This window comes from Lepidochelys kempii, chromosome 5, assembly GCF_965140265.1.
Source record: "Lepidochelys kempii isolate rLepKem1 chromosome 5, rLepKem1.hap2, whole genome shotgun sequence".
Taxonomy (NCBI): domain Eukaryota; kingdom Metazoa; phylum Chordata; order Testudines; family Cheloniidae; genus Lepidochelys; species Lepidochelys kempii.
In genome coordinates this window covers 16,811,872-16,837,341 of record NC_133260.1, presented here as the reverse complement: position 1 = coordinate 16,837,341, position 25,470 = coordinate 16,811,872, and the positions used below count along the sequence as shown (strand labels likewise).

Below are 25,470 nucleotides of genomic sequence, written 5' to 3'. Positions count from 1 at the left end.
GATTTCACCCATTGTGCGCGGACAGGCCCTGTATAAACAGCAGCCTTTGCATTTTTTGCAATATTTTTTAATTTCTCAATGACAGAAGGATGGAGTTTTGATAAAGGTCTACAAAGCCGGAGGCCATGAGGATTGGGCCAAAAGAAATCTGATGAGGTTCAACAAGGACGAGTGCAGGGTCCTGCACTTAGGATGGAAGAATCCCATGCACTGCTAAAGTCTAGGGACCGAGTGGTTAGGCAGCAATTCTGCAGAAAAGGACTTAGGGGTTACAGTGGACGAGAAGCTGGATATGAGTCAACAGTGTGCCCTTGTCGCCAAGAGGGCTAACGACATTTTGGGCTGTATAAGCAGGAGCATTGCCAGCAGATCGAGGGACGTGATCATTCTCCTCTATCCGGCATTGGTGAGGCCTCATCTGGAGTACTGTGTCCAGTTTTGGGCCCCACACTACAAGAAGGATGTGGAAAGAGTCCAGTGGAGGCAACAAAAATGATTAGGGGGCTGGAGCACATGATTTATGAGGAGAGGCTGTGGGAACTGGGATTGTTTAGTCTCCAGAAGAGAAGAATGAGGGGGGATTTGATAGCTGCTTTCAGCTACCTGAAAGGGGGTTCCAAAGAGGATGGATCTAGACCAGAGGTGGGCAAACTACGGCCCACAGGACCCTCCTGTCTGGCCCCTAAGCTCCTGACTGGGGAGGCTAGCCCCCAGACCCTCCCACACTATCCCCCTTCCCCCGCAGCCTCACCTCACCACCGGTGCCACGCTCTGGGCGGTGGGGCTGTGAGCTCCTGGGGCAGCACAGCTGTAGAGCCCGGCCTGACCCGGTGCTCTGGGCTGCGTGGTGATGGCGGCAGCAGTGTGGCCTGGCTCCAGACAGCGTGGTAAGGGGGCAGGGAGCAGGGGAGGTTGGGTAGAGGGCAGGGGAATTCGGGGTGGTGGTCAGAGGGTGGGGGTGTGAATAGGGGGCGGGGCGGGAACAGAGGGTTCAATGGGGGCAGGGGTCCCGGGGGGGGCAGTCAGGAAGGAAGCGGGGGTTGGATGGGGCGGCAGGGGGCAGTCAGGGGACAGGGAGAAGGGGTGGTTGGATGGGGCAGAGGTCCTGAGGGGGGCATCAGGAAGGAGATGGGGGGTTGGATGGGACAGAGGTCCTGGGGGGGCAATAGGGGGTGGGGGCCAGGCCACGACCCTCTCCCCTAACTGGCCCTCCATACAATTTCCAAAACCCGATGCGGCCCTCAGGCCAAAAAGTTTGCCCACCCCTGATCTAGACTGTTCTCAATGGTAGCAGATGACAGAACAAGGAGCAATGGTCTCAAGTTGCAGTGAGGGAGGTTTAGGTTGGATATTAGGAAAAACTTTTTCACTGGGAGGGTGGTGAAGCACTGGAATAGGCAGAGGTGAAAGTAAGCCTGTACGCCCCAGTACGGCATACCAGCAAGAGCCAGTGCGCCGTACCGGGGTGGATCGGCTTCCCCAGGTGCAATATAAAGGGCCTGCGGCTCCCAGCCACAGCTGGAGCGCCTTGCCCTTTAAATTGCTGCCAGAGCCCTGGGGTAGCAGTGGCGGGGCTTGGGCGGTGATTTAAAGTGCTCGGGGCTGTAGCGGCGGCCGAGCCCTGGGCCCTTTAAATCGTCCCCGGAGCCCCGCCGCCGCTTTCCCAGGGCTCCGGCAGGCTCCGGGGATGATTTAAAGGGCCCCAGGCGGTAGTGGCGGCCGGAGCCTCGTCCCCGGAGCCCTGCTGCTGGAGCCCTGGAGAAGCGGCGGTGGGGCTCTGGGGACAATTTAAAGGGCCCAGGGTTCCAGCCGCCGCTACCGCCCTGGGCCATTTAAACCACTGCCAGAGCCCCTGGCTGCTGCTGTTACCCCTGGCTCTGACCCCCCCAGCCCGCCCCTTCCACCGAGGCCCCGCCCCTTCCGGGGGCCAGAACCGGCCCCAGTCCAGCCTCGTACCTGTAAATCCCTAGACTTACTTTCACCCCTGGGAATAAGTTACCTAGGGAGGTGGTGGAATCTCCTTCCTTAGAGGGTTTTAAGGTCAGGCTTGACAAAGCCCTGGCTGGGATGATTTAGTTGGGTTTGGTCCTGTTTTGAGCAGGGGGTTGGACTAGATGACCTCCTGAGGTCCCTTCCAATCCTGATATTCTATGATTCACGCTCTGCTACCTTAGACAGGCTGATTCTGCTACCCTTGGGTTCAGTGACAGCAGACTTCATGAGTAGCCCCATTGATTTCAATGGTATGACTCACAGAGTGAAGTGTCACTCAATGGGTTCAATCAGAAGTCATAACCCATCCCAGGCCTGCTCATGGGTCAGTACAGCTATACAATGCCCCTTATTTGCATTACTTACTTCCTGAATTGCAAGATGCCAATCCAGCCCAATGGGAATGAAAATGGCAGAACCTATCCCGGGCGGGAGAGACATAAGAAGCCATTACTGTATAAGCTGAACAGACTAGACAGGACACATTGTCTTCATGTGGGGGGAGGCAGTGTGGACAAGTGAAGGGAGATTAGACAACGACTCAGAAAATATGTCCCTGGCTCTGCCACTGGTTTGCTGGTTGACTATGGTCAAGTTCCATCTCTGAGTCTCCATTTCCCCACCTGTAAAATGCGGATAATGATACTGATCTCCTTCGTAAAGCACTGTGCAATCTAGAGATAAAATCTACTCTGTAAGAGCAACCATGTCATTACTACTGGCTTCATTCTATGGCAAATCACAATCCTCCACAGTACAAGAAATAATCTCCCTAGTGACAGTTCTTTGATGCATTAAATCCTAGCTCTGCCTTAAACTTTAGGCTTTTTCAAGTCCTAGGCTGCATATTGTTTCCTCATTGTCTTACCCAAGCAGAGGTTTGCATCATGCAATGTCAGGAGGGATTTGCTTTTATTATTCATTGCTGAAGGCAAGGGAGGTTAGATAAAACCCCATGGAAATCATCACCTGCATTCCCCCCTCCCGCACAGAACATATTTCACATTCCTCATTCTATGCATCTCTCTCTTTCATCTGGATTAATCAGGCAGTTACGATCAGCTCCTGCTGAGCAGTAAAAGTGTACAGCAAGGGCACAAAGTGCCATTTAACAAGGTACCATGGGCATAGTTCTCAGTAACAGGATATTCCCTTTGCATAAGCATTGCACTGCAATTTCCTATGTTAAGACAAGTTGATCATTTATCCTGCTCTCAACAGTGAGCTGTTTGAACTGGTCCAGTCCAGTACAAAAAAACCCCCAACCCTCCCCCCCCCCAACAAAACCCCCTTCAGTAGCAAACATGAAGGGACTGTGAAAATACTGCAGCAGCACAGCTTCCAATCTAATCCTGGTTTAACTATACGAAGGTATTTCTCCCTAAACTCCATGCAAAATACTTTTCTAGTAAGCATTAGCTATTGTAAATCTGTGGCCACCTAGGACTTCATACTTGTTAATGTGCTGAATACCACAGTACAGCTGAACTTCACAGTGACAAACAGATCTTTGAGCCTTTTGCTCCAACTGAACTAAAGAAGAATCTCCATTAGCTATAAGTTGTATAAGGCCTATGACACACAGCTGAGCCATCCTAAGTCCTTCCAGTAGAGAGCAGCGGTGCACATACACATACTAATCATACCATTACAGAATGAGTGGTGCACATGGATCACGCTGCACAAAGTCAAAAGATAGGAGCATGCCGGCTGGACCACACACTTGGTGGTGTTGTGTTTTATATAGCTGCAGCTTCTCCTGTTTAGGGAGTTATGTAAGAATCTTAAACTGTTATATGCCATTAATCGGGCACTTAAAATGCAAGTCATGCACTACAATCTACTCAGTTGGATTTGTGATGTTTTCTGGAGTTTACATAGTGCTTTAAATAGAAGCCTTAAATGACAGATTTTCTGTTTCCTAATAGGCTGGAGTCTAAAGAGAACACAGTCTTATTATTTAGATGCCTCGTCTCAGAAACAAGCAAGAGGAACTAATTGGTGGGACTTGCAGGCTAACCAGAGCAGAACATACATACAACAAGAATCAAGATCTGACTGATTTTGTGATAAGGGGCAAACAGATTGGCAAATATGTATCTTTAGTTGAATATAAATATATAATGATGAATGAAGGATGGGATGTTTTTGACATAAGAAAAACTAAGGGAGAATAAAGAAATGGAGGACTTGTGGCACCTTAGAGACTAACAAATTTATCTGAGCATAAGCTTTCGTGGGCTACAGCTCACTTCATCGGATGCATTCAGTGGAAAATACAGTGGGGAGATTTATATACATAGAGAACATGAAACAATGGGTGTTACCACACACACTGTAACAAGAGTGAGCTATTAACGAGAGCTGGGGAGGGGGGGAACCTTTTGTAGTGATAATCAAGGGAGAATAGACCTAGTTTACCAACAGCACCAGAACATGCACTGTGCATTGGTCAGTGATTCAGAAAAGGGGCTGCATTGCAGAGTGGTGAGATACATCAGTTTATGATATATTCTACACATGTTCCACATACAAAAATCCCAGATGAGGTCAGCTAGAGCAGTGGCTCTCAACCTTCCCAGACTACTGTACCCCTTTCAGGAGTCTGATTTATCTTGGGTATCCCCAACTTTCACCTCACTTAAAAACCACTTGCTTACAAAAGCAGACATAAAAATACAAGTGTCACAGCACGCTATTACTGAAAAATTGCTTATTTTCTCATTTTTACCATATGATTATAAAATAAATCAATTGGAATATAAATATTTACTTACATTTCAGGGTATAATATAAACAAGTAATTGTCTATATGAAACTTTTAGTTTGTACGGACTTTGCTAGTGCTTTTTATGTAGCCTGTTGTAAACCTAGGAAAATACCTGGCTGAGCTGATGTACCCCCTGGAAGACCTCTGCGTGCCCCAAGGGGTATTTATGCCCGTGGTTGAGAACCACTGAGCTAGAGCATTGCATAGTGACCAAGTGCAGTATGTTTTCTAGGGTTAAAAAAAGAACTGGATACGTTCATGGAGGATAGGTCCATCAATGGCTGTTAACCAGGATGGGCAGGGATGCAAAAACATGTTAGCCTCTGTTTGCCAGAAGCTGGAAATGAGCGACAGAGGATGGATCACTTGATGATTCCCTGCTCTGTTCATTCCCTCTGAAGAACCTGGCATCAGCCACTGTCAGAAGACAGGATACTGGGCTAGAGGGACCATTGGTCTGGCCCAGTGTGGCCGTTCATAAGTTCTTATCACCATTTCGCCTCTAAAGACTAGGTTGAGTGCACTAGAGTAACGTGTTTGGTAGCTTCAGCTAAGTCCTAGTGGATGCTCATACACAGTCTGTTCCGGCAAGATGGCCCAGACCAGAAGAGCAGGGCTGTGACAGGCCACAGGGAGTAACACAGAGGAAACACAGGGCTGTGACAGGAGTAACACAGAGGAAACCGAGGGGAGCGCAGTTTGAGTCAGGCCTGCAGGATTTGACCTTGAAGAATGAAAAGTGATGTAAATGCACCCTGCTGACGAGAAGGCCGAGGCCTGGTTCTCCACTGCCACTTACACTAGGCAAAGTGGGTGTGAGCATGAATTGAAAAGTCATATGTGGCCACACTTTTGCATAGGTGTGAAGGGCTACGTAAGGTGAAAGCTCCACATGACTGTGAAATGTGTGTTACAGTTGCCATTCCCCAAGTAGCTGGGCCACGTAGAATTTAACAGCCTGCTGCTGCTAGCTGCTACCTCCTCCAGCTCATGTGAGCTTTGGTGCTGCAGTGCTCAAGTTCAAGTCTGACTGATGAGCTGGTACGGAACACAAGAGAGTGGAGAATCAGCTCCTTGGTATGCAGCCTGAAGCACGCAGATCCATCCCCAGATTTCAAGTACTCCAAGAGTAGTTAGGTCTGGGGAATTAGTTTGGGCTCATGCTAATCACTGTTCAAATTTCTGTTGAACAGCCACTAAAAATAGTGCACGAGAGATAAGGTTCCATGGCATAGCTACAGCAGCCATTCACCCTGGAACAGGAAGACAGAATTAGAACCTGACATAGGAGAAACCTCAAAAAGTTTGAGGTGCTCTAATTACAACAGCAAAATTCAGCAGGCAGTCCCTTCCCCACCCCCCTCCCCAAATCACTGCCCAGGAGGCTGTGGCTGCAAAAAACAAGCCCCTGATGGCTGCATACGACCATGGTGACTGCATTTGAGAAACGATACACTAGAGACGGATTGCTATGATTCTGCAGTGAGCCAGAGGTTGAGGAAGTTATATGCACTGACACCTAGAAATACTTCCCAGAAATAGAACCTAATACTAACAGAAGGCATCCTGCGCAGCTGCAACAGGTGCCCAGAATAGGAACAATAAGTGCTTTCCCCTTAGGAGAAGAGCTGTGGTCCTATTGCTTGCCATCACAAATATGTAGATGCCAAGAGGCTAAAGAAGCAGCAATGGAAGATTGGATGAGAGTGGGCCTAAGATGCAGGTTCTCCTCTAAGACCAGTGTTAAGTTAGGAGTAACTCAAATGAAGTCTATAGAATTCTGTGGATGCAAAACTAGTGAAAGCAAAGTCAGAATCAGGTCCGCTGCCCAGAACTGAACACGACTCCAGAGCTGAGCTCTTCCAAAATTTGCAAGGGCTGATCAATTCTGGGGATTTGGTTTGAGCCCATCTCTCCCTCGGACAGCAATCTGATTGACACAGAAGGAGTACTGGTTTCGTTTCACATACCTTATGAGAGTAATGTTGATCTACAATCCTTGCCAGCCCAAAGTCGCCAATCTTCAACACCAGGTCCTCTGTGCTGATGAAAATGTTGGCAGGCTTGAGGTCTCTGTGCAGTATATTAGCTGAGTGGATGTACTTCAGCCCTCTCAGCAGCTGGTACATGAAGAGTTTGGCATGTTCCTCAGTCAGTGTTCCTTGCTCCAGCAGTCGAGCCAGGTCAGTCTCCATGTACTCCTGGACTATGTACACCGTGTTAAACTTGAAAAGTTCCCCTTGCAGATCGGCTCCCTTAGGTCCCAACACCTCATACACTTTCACAACGTTATCGTGGTCCAGCCGGCGGATGATCTTAATCTCTCGGAAGGCATGCTTCATGCTCCGCGCATCACTGATGGTGATCTTCTTCACAGCCACTTTGCGGCAGCTTTTGCTGTCAACTGCAGACAGAACCAGTCCATTTGCGCCAACGCCCAGGGGCCTGAAATCAACAAAGCGGCAACCCAGATCGTAGCCATACATGCTGGCGATACAATCGCACTTCTCTGCCATCGTTGGGCTCCGTTCTTTCTTTACCACTTGAAAAACTGAGCAAGGCAAAGAACTTCCAGCTCACAAATGTATCTTGAAATCAAGCAAGTCATTATTACCCACAGATACCTTCTGGGTTGCTTGTTCTGAGCCCATAGTTTCAAAACAAGAGACTTCCAGATACGTAGAAACAGTGAAAATAGATGTCTGAGCAAAATGATATATTTCAAAACAGATGGGGGGAGGGGAGGATACTTTCTAAAGAGCTTTGAAATTTGGAATGCAGAAAAAACAATGAAAAAATAGTTCTTCCTATCAAAACACAGTTAGTTTATTTTTCTTGAGGCTATTAAAAGATCCAAGATCCATCCACTCTGTTAAGTTCTTCAGCCTCTCTCGCTTTTTTCTCTCTGAAGTGTACAATATATTGCTGAAATAATAGGCTAACTGGTGTTGTAATTAGCCTTTCTCCTAGGTCTCTGTATTCTCACTTACTTCAGGTGTTGCTTCACAGCGGAGAGAAACTAGCAGATTTCAGCATTTAATGTGGGAACCTAGAATTGCTTCGGATCCTGCTAGTTTCCAACCGTGACCTTCAGCCCCCAAATTCCTCAAATAACCTTCAAACTGGAGAGCTACACTTTCCAGAGGTGAATTCGAATGCCAGTTTTCTTTCTCTGAAGCCAGTAGTTCAGCGAGACTTTGTTATTCTTTCTGCCACTCTCTCTCTATATACAGGCCCCATTTTCCATTTGATAGGCAGAAGGGTTGACAGAAGTAAACCGCTTTTCTGACTGAAACTTGCTTTTCATCAGCTGAGCTCAGCGCAGTAAATTTCCATGCTCAATATTCCAACACTTTCCCCTTGTATATCTTTTGTTAACCAACCCAAGTGTCATTTGATCTTTATAGCCGGTTGTAACGTTTATTGCTAGTGGAGTTTCCTGCATCATACTGCCTGGCTATCCCTCAGTGGTTCTCAGCCCTCCTCCTGGAAAAAAAGAAGAGATTGATTGATTTGATAAGAACATCAAATATGCGCCTCTTATGTAAATTCTTTCTCCTTGAAGGTTAAACATGAGCAAAGCAGTAGGTGGGAAATATCAGTTATGACCGTTAGGAAATTAATTAGTTATGCTCTCCAAATGCACAAATCATTAGCAGCTTTTTTCAAATGCTTAATTCTTTCTTTTTAAACTGAAAACATAAAGGGCCAATAATACATACTTTGTGTTTTGCTGGGTTTTCTTTTTTAATGTTTGAATATTTTATGCAAACGTCTAAGATTTAATAACACTTATGTCTCCAACTTTCCAGTTAGACAGCACAGACAGGCTTAACTGAATTGCAAGAAACCTGTATTAACAGTGCATGACACGCACAAGGCATTAGGTGCTAAGCAACCCAGAGTAAAGAATTTGTCACGTTTTTCTTCAGTTTGTAATTTACGTTCTTTTTGTTTAAAAGCTGGTCTTTTGGGGTTTTTTCCCTCTTTTGTACGTACATGCTGCACTGGGGGGGGAGAGGAGGAGGGAGAGGAGGTACTCCCACCAGTACAGAAACAAATACCTGGCTTGCATTCGTGCTCTGCACAAGCCAAGGTAATTGAAAAGCTGCCTCAGCACAAGCTATGATAATGATCTTACATTTCAGTAGCGCCTTTCATTCAGAAGGACCTTAACATGCTTTATAAACTTTACCAACTGACATGCAAACTATACACAGGAATACCATCACCCACCACTGAAGCGGAGCCTCCTCTAGGATGGAACCGAACTACCGTTTAACTTTATAAAGCAGCCTTAAATAACAGGCATGCCTTATGCCATTCTTAGACTAAATTCTTCAAGGTGAGGACTGACTTTATACGTGTTTGAACAGGGCTCAGCCCAATAGGATCAGGATTCCTGACCGGGCCTTACAGGGTACTGCTGCATTATCCATGTGAAATAAAGGTGGTACCTCTAACAGCAGTAGACAGAAAGGATGGTTCAGCCCTTAACCCACTACCCTAAGGCTTTGGAGACCTGGCTTAAAGTCCCTGCTCTGTGTGACCTTGGGCCAGTCACTTAGAACTAGGTTCACAAAAAAAACATAGGTATGTGACACTGAGCATCCCCATCCTTAACTTTTAGGCACCTAGAAAAAACACTGGGATTCACAAAGCCTGAATTTGGGGCCTGAGCATGGGGAGAGGTAGGCACCTCAGCATGGGATTCACAAAGCCAGCAGCACACCAGGCGGCTCCTCGCCTAAGCGAGCCAGTGGGTGATGCCAAGCCCAGGGCTGTGTGCTCAGACCCTAGGGTTGCCAAGTGTCCGGTTTTCAACCGGAATGCCTGGTCAAAAAGAGACCTTGGTGGCTCTGATCAGCGCCACTGACTGGGCCATTAAAAGTCTCTCTACCTGCCGTGGTTCCGTGCGGCTCCCAGAAGCAATGGCATGTCCCCACTCTGGTTCCTAGGCATAGGGGCAACCAGGGGGCTCCGCATGCTGCCTCTGCCCCAAATGCCAGCTCTGCAGCTCCCATTGGCCCGCAACAATGGGAGCTGAGGGGGCAGTGCCTGCAGACAGGGCAGAGTGCAAAGCTGCCTGGCCACGCCTCCGCATAGGAGCTGGAGAGGGGACATGCCATTGTTTCCAGGAGCTGCCTGAGCTAAGCGCCACCGGGAGCCTGCACCCCTGACCCCACCCCCGACACCCCAACCCCAGCCCTGATCCCCCTCCCGCCTCCAAACCCCTTGATCCCAGCCTGGAGCACCCCAAACCCCTTATCTGTGGCCCCACCCCAGAGCCCACACCCCCAGTCGGAGCCCTCACCCCCTCCCGCACCCCACTCCTGAGCCAGCCCGGTGAAAATGAGCGAGTGAGGGTGGGGAGAGTGAGCAACAGGGGGGGAAGGGGTGAAGTGAGCAGGGGCAGGGCCTCAGAGGAGAGGCAGGGCAAGGGTGTTCGGTTTTGTCTGAGTAGAAAGTTGGCAACCCTATAAGACCCACCCCTCTGCCAGAGATAAGTGCCTAGAGTCCAGGCTGCAGGGAGGCGCTTGCCTCTGCCTGGGACTCTCAGTTGTAAACCCTCCCTTGAGGTTAGGCACCTAGGCCGTTTTGTCAAGAAGCCCAAGGAGCAGAGGAGCAGCAGCAGCTCCCTTGTAACTTTTTAGCCCAAGGGGTTGAGGTACTCACTTGGGATAGGGAAACCCCTGAGGGGGTTAAGGGATTTGTACAGGGACCTGCCACCTCTCAGGTGAGCGCACTAACTGCTGGGCTATGGGACAGTCTCATGGGGGCTCCCTCAGCATCGGTTGCTGAAGCTGTTCCACTGTGGGCTTAATAATGAAAGAACCACTGGGCCAGAGAGAGAGAGAGCGAGAGAGAAAACAAGCACGAGAATGACTCTGTAGCCTGGTGGTTAGAACCCAGACATAGGAGACCCAGGATCCGCTCCCCTCCTCCAGGGATCTTTTCACAATTATTTATCCACAGTGGAACTGCTTCAGCAGGAGGGACTGAGAGCACCCACAGCAGCGTTTCCCACAGCCCAGGGATTAGGGCACTCACCTGAGAGGTAGCAGATCCCAGTTCAAATCCCTTTACCTGAAGGGGGACTTGAATTGGGGGTGTCCCAAGTGAGCACCCTAACCACTGGGCTAACAGGTATGAGGGAACGCCTCCTCTTCCCCCTCTTCCCCCCCATCGCACTCAAGCTCACCAATGGGGCCCAATCCACATGGTGAGGTCTGAGCACGCTTGCAGGCTCAGGCCCCACAGGTGAGTGAGGCAGAGGAACACCTATATTCCCCTGGTTTGTGCATCCCTCTGAGATTTAGAAGTCTGGACCCTTGGCATGGGGCTGCAGTGCACACGCTCAGAGACAGAAACACAGGAAATTTTTACTGCAAAAATTTAGATGCCAAGTGAGTTTGGGCACCTATAGACTCAGAGGCAATTGAGCAGGGGCTTTGTGGATCCCAGAGGGGCCTGATTTTGGTGCCTAAAGTAGCAGGTAGGTGCCTAAGTTCTGTTGTGAATCTAGCCCTTCATTTTTCTGTGCCTCTGTTCCCCATATGGGAAAGGATAACAGGATTTCCGTAAGGCACAGGGGTGCAGTGAGGATAAATACATTAATGACTGTGAGATGCTCAGATGCTATGGTAGTGGGGTCACAGATGCGCCTAAGGTAACCATACAGGACAGCTTAACTTTGTGCTGGAGAAGAGAGTGACAGCTACTGAGTTATCAGCACCTAAGGGTTTCCCAGAGACCTCTGAAGTTATGTTCTACACTGCAATAAAACATGGGCAGCCGGCCTGTGTCAGCTGACTCAGGCTCGCGGTGCTAAGGCTGCGTGGCTATAAAGCTACAGTGTAAACATCCAGGCTTGAGCTGCAACCTGGGCTTTGGGACCCCGCAATGGGGGAAGGTTCCAGAGCCTGGGATCCAGCCCAAGCCCGCAGCCTGGACATCTACACTGCAGTTCTACTGCCCTGCAGCCCGAGCCCCATGAGCCCAAGTCAGCTGTCACAGGCCAGCCATGGGTTTGTAATTGCAGTGTAGTCCTACCCTTAGTCTTAGCAAACAAAAAGAGGGCTACATTCAACATCTGAATTGCTCAGCGAGATGTGCACACACAACTCCAGCCCTGCCACATGCTATTGTTGTGAAAGACCAGTCCCACGCAGCCTGGAACCTCTGTTACCCAAACAAATTGCTCCTTCAGGGTTTGAGAGCATGGTTTCTATAGGCTGAGCTGCTTTCCTCCAGACCTTAAAGACATGAGGCTAAATTCAAATCTGGCATAAGCAGGTGCAACTCCCTTTGAATTCAAGGTCCAGTGGTAAATATTCTAAATATTAGACTTGGTAGGTTGTTGGCCAGATGCCTGTGCACTTTGGTGGATGCCAAAATCTTCCATCATGTAGACAAACCATTAGGTTTAGAACATTTATAAAGACAGACAGGAGCTGGGACCTTTACCAAGGAGAACAAGAGTATCATCAAGAGTAGGGTAGTCAGCTAACACTGCAGCTCATTTCTCCTCCAGAAATGCTAATACGCCGGTGTGTTCCAGAGGGAGGAGGAGAACATCTTTAGTAAGACTCATGCTTTGTGTCATTCCAAATGGGGGGATGTGTCATTGATTGGCAGAGTCTGAGATGGAAGAATAACGTGTTCAGTTGTATTTAGGTACTGATCTGTAAGGGTAAGCATGGAAGGAATTCCTTCATTCCTTTGTCAACTTTGTGAGTGACAAATATGTGAGTGGAAAATGAAGATAAAAGTTGGCTTTACTTTTCACTGTTTCTCTCATGAAGATACGCTTAATAGTAACATTCTGCTACCACACACACCCAGATTGGAAGGGCTTCAAATCTAGAAGTCTGGATCTATATTTGGGCTTTGGGAACTGAAAAAGGCCAATTTCCGATTCCAGAACTGAAATTAAGCCTGGACTTGCCCATTCTCTGGTTCCTTGCGTCCACTGCTCCTGAGTCTGTCCATCTTTACAGAGCTCGTGTAGCAACCCTTATAAATCTATTTTGCGGAGGGTAATGGGGAATACTTGCTTCTTTCTCTGCCTCAAAAAGTAATACTTTGCTCTCTCTGGGGCTCTTTATCCCAGAGTATCAAATCAAATCATTCATAAACACAACTCTCCCATGTGGTAGGTATGTTTTATTTCCACTTTATACGTTGGTAAAGAGAGACAGAGACATTACATGACTTGCACAAGCCATAGAAGGAGTAATTGGCAGAATTGGGAATAGATCCCAGAAGCCATGACTCCTAGTGCCTTGTTCTAACAATTATACCCCACTGCTTCTCTTGAATTAGTGTTTCCCCTATCCAGACTCTCATTTTGTGTGGCTGCACGTAACACCTATTGCTAGTTTACTTATACAAGCAGTTTACATACACATTGTTAACCCCAGCACCAGTCAGCAGTGAATGAGACACTAACATCTTTTGAAATCCATGTTTAAATAAGACTGCCCTAAAGAATCTGAACTGAAGGGTTGCAATCAAAATGTGTCATATACATCAGATTGTTTTCCTTCTATTAAAAAAAATATCCACCTCAAATGGTTTACTCTTCATACTGTGACAACCTGCATAGAACTTGGAGGGAGTAGTATAGATTGCAGGAGGGAAGAATTTGGAGATGGCACCAGAAAGTTAGTTTGTGTGCACATGGCTTGAATGCTAGCTATAGTTACAGCATCTTTGTAGACCGTTCTCTTGATAGAAAGCCAATTTCATGTTAGAAACAAATTTAGTTTGGAGTGCTTTCATATTATTACCAAGCCGTCAGTATATGAAACACATATGATGTTCAACCTGAATGGCATTTAAAATAGCATTATACTTCATGGCAATTATGAAAGTTCAGATGGCATAGCAACAGCACACTGGCTCCTACTCCACTTTTTTTCCTTGCAGCTAGTGTATGGGCTATGGCAGAAGGGACATGGCCAGGTTTCTCCCTGCACTGGGCCACAGGAAGACAGCATAAATTAGAACAGAATTCCCTGCCCACTTCTGAAATGCACTGTGCTGTCTTCGGCCAGAACCTTGTCTCTATTTCATGTGTATATTATTTGTTGTAATTAAATACACAGCGTTAAAGGCAAGCAAAACATATGGGATTCTTGTTGTGTGTTTGCTACCACAGCTGTTTGGCTCCATAACATAAGCACCTACATGGAAAATTTATTTTGTTCTATTTGCTGTGGGTAGTTGCACATCCTTAGAGGAGAAGGCTCCCTTTTCAGGCACCACACAGATGCGGGCCAAAGTGAATCTACTCCCCTTTCACATGTAGCAAAGAGAATGAATAAATAAAGGACATTTTGTTATTTTCTCTCTCATGTCATCTGCAGGGGAATTTCACAGAAATGGGCTGTATCTTTTCTGGATCAGGTCTCAAGAGAGAGAAGCCAAGTTTTCCTTGAACAGTGAACAAACCTGTTTGTTTCTATTTAACAATTTTGGTTGAGGTTTCGCACAGCTAGTGGGGTGTGTGTATATAACACACACCCACCAGAGAGAGTGTGCAGTTTGAGGAAGTGCAGTATCTGGTGGCAACAGCCGCAGCTGGCAAAACCAACACATTTGTCAGTCTAATAAAGTATAATTCTACAAGCATCCAAGACCCCAGAAGATCTTTGAGGTACAGCATACACAGTGACAGCAGATGTCATTCTCTTCCGTATGGCCTTGAAAACGCAGATTTGGTTCCCAAGCTGGGGTGGCAGCTAGCTACGGTCTGTGTGGTTTTCAGCTTATGAAAAAAAACATTAAATATCTGACAGAGAATAGAGCTGTAAATGCAACGCGATTTTGTAAAGGTACATTTTTGGTTAGAATAGCTCTTCAGAATTCAGGTCAGTCGTGCAAAACAAATGTGCCATGGGCTCTTTCCGACTGTAACGATCAGGGGGATTTCCATGTCGTCGTAGAATAAGAGAGAGTCTGAGGGCTCGTCTAGACAAACAGTTCGTGTGCAGCAAGCTGGGGTGTAAACCTACACTGCAGTAGCCTGGCTTGTGGGCTTGAGGTTTCCAAGCCTGTGCTTGAGTGTCCACACTGCACTGTAAATCTGGATTTACAATTGCTTGACCTGGTACTCACAGCCCTGTTAACTTGTCCATGCTGCATAATGAAGACCTTCTGACTTGGGTCTGCAGCTTGGTCTATGTCCACACTGCACAATGACAGGGCTGGGAGCAGACTCACAGTGGGACTCGGGCTCTGACCTGCTCCTATAGCAAGTCCTGTGCACTTGCTGACCTGAGTCTGACTGAATTATATATAGATGGAAGGGGGACTTTGGCTCAAACTTGAGTTAGAGTCCAGTCTTAGTGTGCAGTGTAGACGTGCATACAGTCTCCATGTGAAACCTGCTGCCACACACTAAAGGTCCCTTACTGGACTTCGATCTACCCCACTTTGAAACAGGAGTAGTTCAATGTGCACCAGAAACTGTTACTGCATGGTATCAGGATCCACATTGACATATATTGAGCAACAGACTAGTGCACTATAGACTTATACCCCAGCTTGCCGCACACTAACTGTTTGTCTCAACAGGCCCATAGATATCAGACCAAATTTATAGAAGATGCAACTTAGACTATCTCACACCGATTTAAATTCCCTGTCCGCTCACATTCTCTTAGACCTCCTGACTCCCACTCAACAGATGCATAAGTGAGTCTAAATTGGTGCAGTTTACATGCCAAAGAGACCAAAGTGTAAAAGAAGAGCATGTTTAACTGCTCCATCTGCTCTCCCATCTCACACACTTTGACGCAGTGGTTCTCAACCAGGGGTACGTGTACCCCTGAAGGTACGCGGAGGTCTTCCAGGCAGTATGTCAACTCACCTAGATACTTGCCTAGTTTTACAACAGGCTACATGAAAAGCACTAACAAAATCAGTACAAACTAAAATTTCATACAGACAATGACTTATTTATACTGCTCTCTAGACTATACACTGAAATGGAAGTACAATATTTATATTCCAATTGATTTTATTATATAGTAAAAATGAGAAAGCAAGCTAATTTTCAGTAATAGTGTGCTATGACACATTTGTACTTTTATGTATGATTTTGTAATCAAGTAGTTTTTAACAGAGGTGAAACTTGGGGGTTATGCAAGACAAATCAGAGTCCAGAAAGGGGTACAGTAGTCTGGAAAGATTGAGAGCCACTGCTTTAACACACAGCTTCTCCACTATTTTTCCCAAATCCTGGTTTTGTCACAGCTTTGCTTGGGAAAGTCAACAACTGGATCTCAGTTTCCCCATCTGTACAGAGGGGATGAAGCAGAACCTTGCTAATCACACAGACACCTGAGTAACCCACTGTGGGCTATATGAGTGCCCAAATACTAACAAAGCAAAGCTAATGCATTACAGTGTTCTCTCTCGATTTACTTTGCAATTGCAGTTTAGCTCTATTTACAAATGTTCTTCACTAAAAAAAATAATGAAGCCTCAGTTACATGAGACAGGCTACAGCATCTGATATTAAACCTCTGACAAGAAGTGTGGACAGTACCATTTTTGTGTGTAAATTAAAAGAAGCCTGTGATGGGGTATATTCAGCCATTGCAGCTCCCTGCTGGGGCCCTTTGGTCCTACTGCACCCCACCCCAAGAAGCAGTGAGCTGGGAAAAGAAGGAGCAGGGAAGGTGGGTCCTCCAAGCTTGCCTAGGTAGGACTCTCCAAAGCAGCCATTTTGGAAACCATAGAGACCTGGTCCTCCAAGGGCTAGAGGAGCTAGCCACAGCCAATCAGGGCCCTGCTGGCCCAGATAAAAGGAGCTGCTTGGCATTAGCAGGTCAGTCCCTGGCTGGAACCAGAGGAGTGAAGATAGGTACTCCTCTCTGGCCAAAGGAGTTCAACAGTCACAGAGAGTTTATGGCTGGCTGAACTTACACAGCTGTGATTTCAGAGGGAAAAGGACCTGGGGACGTTGACTCTGATATAGGGCTGGAGATAAAAGCATCCAGTAGGAAGAGGCCCAGAGAAACAGCAGTGGCAGACTGAATCAAGCAGTACATGGCTGCTGTGTGTAAAGTCCCTGGGTTGGAACCGGAGTAGTGGGTAGCCCTGGTTCCCCTACCACCACAGGAAGGGGGAAGGGCTTATATGAGACACCGAACAACAGGCTGAATTTAAAGAGCCCAGAGCCAGGGCTGGAGACCCTAGTGAGGGCAAATAGACTGTCTTATTTGTGGGAGTCTTTAATATTCCAGAAGGGGTTCATTAGGACTCCATGATTCAACCAGAGGTCCAAGCCACTGAAGACCTGCCAAGGTCAGCTGGCAGCCTGCAGGGGACACTAGGGTGAGGACTGTGGCACTGCACCGGGCCACTCAGAAATGCTGAAGAGGTGACTGCCCCTTCACAGAGTCAAATTTTGCAGCCCTTCATTGAGCAAAGCTCCTGATATCTCTGTTAATTTAGTGGGAGTGCTGCTCCATTCAAAACCACAGGGTGAGAGAGCAAGGGAAGGAGAACTAACAGGCTATTATCTCTGGTGAACGCTGATCAGGAGCCATTTCAGTTCTTCTGCCAAGGAAGTTATAGTTTTTATGATCATGTGCAGTTATTTCTGATTTAGAATAAGTAAATGCATATACAAATTAGGCGTGGCCCTTCTGTGCAGTAGAGTCAATAAGGTCACTCACAAGAGTTAAAGGCAAGCAGGATTTGACATGGATAAATTATTAGTTCATTTTATATAGGGCTGAAAGAGAAACACCTTTGCTTTAGTATAAGTCTGGCTCTCATCTTCCCTCCCATGATGCCCAGCTCACGAATCATTGGGACATCAGATGCCAAACCTAGGTCTGGAAAACAAGCTTTCTTCTTTGTGCATGAGCTGGTCAGTTCCAGTGCTAAGCATAGTGGATGACAAGATACAGACCTGTTGGACTCCCAAACTATTACCAACATCTAAGCATTTTGAAATCTATGGGTGAAAAGCACTTTGCACATATAACTTCTGAGCAGCAGCATCACCAACTCACCATCAATACTGCAAAAGCAGACAGTTTCATGAACTGGTCACCTTCTCCAGCTATACCATAGACTGTCTGCCATACACTGGGTGCCCTTAAAAACTGACTCTGTCATTTCTAGAAGAATTCCCCATTATAGAGCTCTCTGTCTCTACTCATGGATTGGTATGGTCCTTGTCACCACAGTAGCTAAGGATGGGATTTTTTCAAAAGCACTTGTAAGTGGGCGAACCCCCCTCACACTGACCTCAGTGGGAGTTTTGCCACCACTGACTTCGATGGGAGCAGAGTTAGGCGAGTGCAGAGTACTTCGGAAAAACTCTACCCACTATCCCTCTCAGGCAGAGCCCACCTGGATGCAGGGGAGACTTGGATATGCTGAGCTGAGGAAGGCCAGGCCTGAGGTCCCTGAGAGTTTCCTATGCTGTGTTCAAATGCTCAATAAACCTTCCTGTTTTATGCTGGCTGAGAGTCACTCTGATCTAGAGAACAGGCATTATTCCCTTTGGGAGTGGAGGCCCTCGGGGTCCAGAGCGAGTGGACTCCGTGAGGGGGCCCATGGTGAGAAACAGGGTGCTAAGGCTCAGAGAGGTGTGGCTCCAGGAGGTGGAGGGGCTTAACCCCCGAGAGAGAGTGGACCCCCAAGAAGGGCTGTCTCACTGAAGGGGGTTCCCCCCACGGACTGCATGGGGCCAAGAGTGGGCAAGACCTGCGAGTCTGTGACAATGTGGTACTCTGTAAGGTGTCTCTGAAGACAGCAGAACCTTTCAACGCAGTAAACTTTAAGTGCAATGCACTATGTATGGAGTCATTTATTTGGCAAGTCAATAATACACATCAGCATCTCGCCCCAGCTCTTCTAGAATGGCTTAGCTAATAGTAGGTTTCAGAGTAACAGCCGTGTTAGTCTGTATTCGCAAAAAGAAAAGGAGGACTTGTGGCACCTTAGAGACTAACCAATTTATTTGAGCATAAGCTTTCGTGAGCTACAGCTCACTTCATCACATGCATCTCTAAATATACTACCAAGTACATAAAGACTAACAATATTTTCCACATCTCAAGGACGATTTTAACCAGTTGATGAAGCTCACGAAAGCTTATGCTCAAATAAATTGGTTAGTCTCTAAGGTGCCACAAGTCCTCCTTTTCTTTTCGCTAATAGTATGAATTCAGATCCACACATGAACTATATCTCTCCTGCAACTGTCTAGCCAAATACCCTGCAGATAAGCACAAAATACTCTCAACAGTCGAATCCCTCTTGGATTCCTACATACCAGTCCCTCTCTGCTCTGATGCAGAAGATTGTTAGCGCCAACTGCTGAAACCCACAGAAATTTCCTGAAGCAGTGCGTGTGACACTCTGAAAGTTTTCATCACTTCAGCTCCTGCATTCTTGGTGGTTCAGCAGGAATTCCAGGCACATCACAGCTTCAGCTGCCTCAGAGTAACTCCCCCTCCATCCTTCCTCGGTAGCTCAACTTCGAGATCTGCTCCTTTGTTACAAATCACAGCCTGAGCAGCCACTGCCCCATACAAAAGTTGGGGGCATCACTCCTGCCAATCCCAAGTAGGGCAGGAGGTTCCTCCTTTCCAAACTCTTCTTGTCCCTGTGTGGTTCCAATCCGGTGATCTCTCCACGCATTCAAATCCTCCACGGTTCCCAGCTGCCAATGTGCCTCTTTGCTTATTCCATTTCTTCTCCCTCTTCCCTTCCCCACCTCCCCCAAGCTATTCCCTATCACTGCTCAGGGACGTGTTTCTATGGCAACTAAGTACTGGGGTTGTTCAAACCATCATAGGAAAACTTAAAGGTAAAAGGTCTCGTTGCCAATTCTGTATAATATATAGTGCCCTGTGTTTGTAGGTTAGGATGTATCCCACATTCTACACATGGGGAACTCAAAGCACAGAGAGATTAGAGGTCATTTTTCAAAAGAGCTTCAGCTTTTAGGTGCCCAATGTGGCACACCTGCAGCGTGAATTTCAAAGGTAACTGAAGGCAACGGGAGCTGTAAGCGCTCAGCACCTTTGAAAGCCAGGCTCTGTGTGTCTCAAGGGGTTTGTTCAAGGCTGCACAGTGCGTCTATGGCAGACATGTCATTAAAATTCAGAAGAGTTCTTGGTTTCCAGGTCAGTGATCAGTCCACTAAACCACACTGCCTCCAAAAGTAAAATGGAACAGAGAATTATCCCAGGGCTGCTCCCACACCACTCCGACTGCATGATACATAGTGTTAACATACAGCAAGTAAAACGCACAGAGACACTGGCCTGATTCTCCTTACCCCAGTATAAATCCCTAGATCGCATGCCCTGATTCTCATGGGTGACTTTAATTTTCCTGATATCTGCTGGGAGAGCAATACAGTGGTGCATAGACAATCCAGGAAGTTTTTGGAAAGCGTAGGGGACAATTTCCTGGCGCAAGTGCTAGAGGAGCCAACTAGGGGGGGCGCTTTTCTTGACCTGCTGCTCACAAACCGGGTAGAATTAGTGGGGGAAGCAAAAGTGGATGGGAATCTGGGAGGCAGTGACCATGAGTTGGTTGAGTTCAGGATCCTGATGCAGGGAAGAAAGGTAAGCAGCAGGATACGGACCCTGGACTTCAGAAAAGCAGACTTCGACTCCCTCAGGGAACGGATGGCCAGGATCCCCTGGGGGACTAACATGAAGGGGAAAGGAGTCCAGGAGAGCTGGCTGTATTTCAAGGAATCCCTGTTGAGGTTACAGGGACAAACCATCCCGATGAGTCGAAAGAATAGTAAATATGGCAGGCGACCAGCTTGGCTTAATGGTGAAATCCTAGCGGATCTTAAACATAAAAAAGAAGCTTACAAGAAGTGGAAGGTTGGACATATGACCAGGGAAGAGTATAAAAATATTGCTCGGGCATGTAGGAATGATATCAGGAGGGCCAAATCGCACCTGGAGCTGCAGCTAGCAAGAGATGTCAAGAGTAACAAGAAGGATTTCTTCAGGTATGTTGGCAACAAGAAGAAAGCCAAGGAAAGTGTGGGCCCCTTACTGAATGAGGGAGGCAACCTAGTGACAGAGGATGTGGAAAAAGCTAATGTACTCAATGCTTTTTTTGCCTCTGTCTTCACTAACAAGGACAGCTCCCAGACTGATGCTCTGGGCATCACAAAATGGGGAAGAGATGGCCAGCCCTCTGTGGAGATAGAGGTGGTTAGGGACTATTTAGAAAAGCTGGACGTGCACAAGTCCATGGGGCCGGACGAGTTGCATCCAAGAGCGCTGAAGGAATTGGCGGCTGTGATTGCAGAGCCATTGGCCATTATCTTTGAAAACTCGTGGCGAACGGGGGAAGTCCCGGATGACTGGAAAAAGGCTAATGTAGTGCCAATCTTTAAAAAAGGGAAGAAGGAGGATCCTGGGAACTACAGGCCAGTCAGCCTCACCTCAGTCCCTGGAAAAATCATGGAGCAGGTCCTCAAAGAATCAATCCTGAAGCACTTGCATGAGAGGAAAGTGATCAGGAACAGCCAGCATGGATTCACCAAGGGAAGGTCATGCCTGACTAATCTAATCGCCTTTTATGATGAGATTACTGGTTCTGTGGATGAAGGGAAAGCAGTGGATGTTTCTTGACTTTTTGTTTCTTGACTTTAGCAAAGCTTTTGACACGGTCTCCCACAGTATTCTTGTCAGCAAGTTAAGGAAGTATAGGCTGGATGAATGCACTATAAGGTGGGTAGAAAGCTGGCTAGATTGTCGGGCTCAACGGGTAGTGATCAATGGCTCCATGTCTAGTTGGCAGCCGGTGTCACGTGGAGTGCCCCAGGGGTCGGTCCTGGGGCCGGTTTTGTTCAATATCTTCATAAATGATCTGGAGGATGGTGTGGATTGCACTCTTAGCAAATTTGCGGATGATACTAAACTGGGAGGAGTGGTAGATACGCTGGAGGGCAGGGATAGGATACAGAAGGACCTAGACAAATTGGAGGATTGGGCCAAAAGAAATCTGATGAGGTTCAATAAGGATAAGTGCAGGGTCCTGCACTTAGGACGGAAGAATCCAATGCACCGCTACAGACTAGGGGACGAATGGCTAGACAGCAGTTCTGCGGAAAAGGACCTAGGGGTGACAGTGGATGAGAAGCTGGATATGAGTCAGCAGTGTGCCCTTGTGGCCAAGAAGGCCAATGGCATTTTGGGATGTATAAGTAGGGGCATAGCGAGCAGATTGAGGGACGTGATCGTTCCCCTCTATTCGACATTGGTGAGGCCTCATCTGGAGTACTGTGTCCAGTTTTGGGCCCCACACTACAAGAAGGATGTGGATAAACTGGAGAGAGTCCAGCGAAGGGCAACAAAAATGATTAGGGGTCTAGAACACATGACTTATGAGGAGAGGCTGAGGAAGCTGGGATTGTTTAGTCTGCAGAAGAGAAGAATGAGGGGGGATTTGATAGCTGCTTTCAGCTACCTGAAAGGGGGTTCCAAAGAGGATGGCTCTAGACTGTTCTCAATGGTAGCAGATGACAGAACGAGGAGTAATGGTCTCAAGTTGCAGTGGGGGAGGTTTAGATTGGATATTAGGAAAAACTTTTTCACTATGAGGGTGGTGAAACACTGGAATGCGTTACCTAGGGAGGTGGTAGAATCTCCTTCCTTAGAGGTTTTTAAGGTCAGGCTTGACAAAGCCCTGGCTGGGATGATTTAACTGGGAATTGGTCCTGCTTCGAGCAGGGGGTTGGACTAGATGACCTTCTGGGCTCCCTTCCAACCCTGATATTCTATGATTCTATGAAATTGGGAGTAACTCCACCGGCCTGAAAAAAGCTTACGTCCCATCACATGATCAGTGCAAGTCCTATTGGCTGAACTTACTCTGAGGGCAGGACACTTAAGAAGTAACTTCTAAGAACAGCTGGCTTTATAATTAACCCTTTCATACACTACATCACAAGCAATGTGAAATAGGGGTTACCAGACTCTTAGCCCTGGTCTACACTAGGACTTTAGGTCGAATTTAGCAACGTTAAATCGATTTAAACCTGCACCCGTCCACACAGTGAAGCCCTTTATTTCGACTTAAAGGGCTCTTAAAATCGATTTCCTTACTCCACCCCTTACAAGTGGATTAGCACTTAAATCGACGTTCCCAGCTCGAATTTGGGGTACTGTGGACACAATTCGATGGTATTGGCCTCCGGGAGCTATCCCAGAGTGCTCCATTCTGACCGCTCTGGACAGCACTCTCAACTCAGATGCACTGGCCAGGTAGACAGGAAAAGAACCGCGAACTTTTGAATCTCATTTCCTGTTTGGCCAGCGTGGCAAGCTGCAGGTGACCATGCAGAGCTCATCAGCACAGGTGACCATGATGGAGTCCCAGAATCGCAAAAGAGCTCCAGCATGGACCGAACGGGAGGTACGGGATCTGATCGCTGTTTGGGGAGAGGAATCCGTGCTATCAGAACTCCGTTCCAGTTTTCGAAATGCCAAAACCTTTGTGAAAATCTCCCAGGGCATGAAGGACAGAGGCCATAACAGGGACCCGAAGCAGTGCCGCGTGAAACTGAAGGAGCTGAGGCAAGCCTACCAGAAAACCAGAGAGGCGAACAGCCGCTCTGGGTCAGAGCCCCAAACATGCCGCTTCTATGATGAGCTGCATGCCATTTTAGGGGGTTCAGCCACCACTACCCCAGCCGTGTTGTTTGACTCCTTCAATGGAGATGGAGGCAATACGGAAGCAGGTTTTGGGGACGAAGAAGATGATGATGAGGAGGAGGTTGTAGATAGCTCACAGCAAGCAAGCGGAGAAACCGGTTTTCCCGACAGCCAGGAACTGTTTCTCACCCTAGACCTGGAGCCAGTACCCCCCGAACCCACCCAAGGCTGCCTCCTGGACCCAGCAGGCGGAGAAGGGACCTCTGGTGAGTGTACCTTTTAAAATGCTATACATGGTTTAAAAGCAAGCATGTGAAAGGATTACTTTGCCCTGGCATTTGCGGTTCTCCTAGATGTAGTCCTAAAGCCTTTGCAAAAGGTTTCTGGGGAGGGCAGCCTTATTTCGTCCTTCATGGTAGGACACTTTATCACTCCAGGCCAGTAACACATACTCGGGAATCACTGTAGAACAAAGCATTGCAGTGTATGTTTGCTGGCATTCAACCAAAATCCGTTCTTTCTCTCTCTGTGTTATCCTCAGGAGAGTGAGATATAATTCATGGTCACCTGGTTGAAATAGGGTGCTTTTCTTCAGGGACACTCAGTATAGCCCATTCCTGCTGGGCTGTTTGCCTGTGGCTTAACAGAAATGTTCCCCGCTGTTAGCCACAGGGAGGGGGGAAGGTTGAGGGGGTAGTCACGCGGTGGGAGGAGGCAAAATGCGACCTTGTAACGAAAGCACATGTGCTATGTATGTAATGTTAACAGCACGGTTTACCCTGAAAGAGTGTAGCGACTGTTTTATAAAATGTGTCTTTTTAAATACCGCTGTCCCTTTTTTTTTCTCCACCAGCTGCATGTGTTTCAATGATCACAGGATCTTCTCCTTCCCAGAGGCTAGTGAAGCTTAGAAAGAAAAAAAAACGCACTCGCGATGAAATGTTCTCCGAGCTCATGCTGTCCTCCCACACTGACAGAGCACAGACGAATGCGTGGAGGCAAATAATGTCAGAGTGCAGGAAAGCACAAAATGACCGGGAGGAGAGGTGGAGGGCTGAAGAGAGTAAGTGGCGGGCTAAAGAGAGTAAGTGGCGGGCTGAAGACAGGGCTGAAGCTCAAATGTGGCGGCAGCGTGATGAGAGGAGGCAGGATTCAATGCTGAGGCTGCTGCAGGACCAAACCAGAATGCTCCAGTGTATGGTTGAGCTGCAGCAAAGGCAGCTGGAGCACAGACTGCCACTGTAGCCCCTCTGTAACCAACCGCCCTCCTCCCCAAGTTCCATAGCCTCCACACCCAGACGCCCAAGAACGCGGTGGGGGGGCCTCCGGCCAACCAGCCACTCCACAACAGAGGATTGCCCAAAAAAAAGAAGGCTGTCATTCAATAAATTTTAAAGTTGTAAACTTTTAAAGTGCTGTGCTTAAAGTGCTGTGTGGCATTTTCCTTCCCTCCTCCACCACCCCTCCTGGGATACCTTGGTAGTCATCTCCCTATTTGTGTGATGAATGAATAACGAATGCATGACTGTGAAGCAGCAATGACTTTATTGCCTCTGCAAGCGGTGATTAAAGGGAGGAGGGGAGGGTGGTTAGCTTACAGGGAAGTAGAGTGAACCAAGGGGCGGGGGGTTTCATCAAGGAGAAACAAACAGAACTTTCACACTGTAGCCTGGCCAGTCATGAAACTGGTTTTCAAAGCTTCTCTGATGCGTACCGCGCCCTCCTGAGCTCTTCTAACCGCCCTGGTGTCTGGCTGCGCATAACCAGCAGCTAGGCGATTTGCCTCAGCCTCCCACCCCGCCATAAACGTCTCCCCCTTACTGTCACAGATATTGTGGAGCACACAGCAAGCAGTAATAACAGCGGGAATATTGGTTTCGCTGAGGTCTAAGCGAGTCAGTAAACTGCGCCAGCGCGCCTTTAAACGTCCAAATGCACATTCTACCACCATTCTGCACTTGCTCAGCCTGTAGTTGAACAGCTCCTGACCACTGTCCAGGCTGCCTGTGTACGGCTTCATGAGCCATGGCATTAAGGGGTAGG

At 47.6% G+C, this 25,470-nt stretch overlaps 1 protein-coding gene across 11 annotated transcripts in view; it reads right to left on the bottom strand.

The window, feature by feature from the left end:
* MAPK4 (mitogen-activated protein kinase 4) overlaps positions 1-25,470 on the bottom strand; it is a 158,627-nt gene that overhangs the window by 66,072 nt on the left and 67,085 nt on the right. For 10 of the 11 annotated variants that reach the window (XM_073343540.1, XM_073343538.1, XM_073343535.1 and 7 more), the window contains one exon: positions 6,733-8,248. The exons of the other annotated variant lie outside the window; for it this stretch is intronic. In XM_073343540.1, the coding sequence (XP_073199641.1) occupies positions 6,733-7,278 (546 nt within the window). In that variant the 5' untranslated portion in view covers positions 7,279-8,248. The remainder of the gene's footprint in view (positions 1-6,732; positions 8,249-25,470) is intronic. 11 annotated transcript variants of the gene reach the window in all.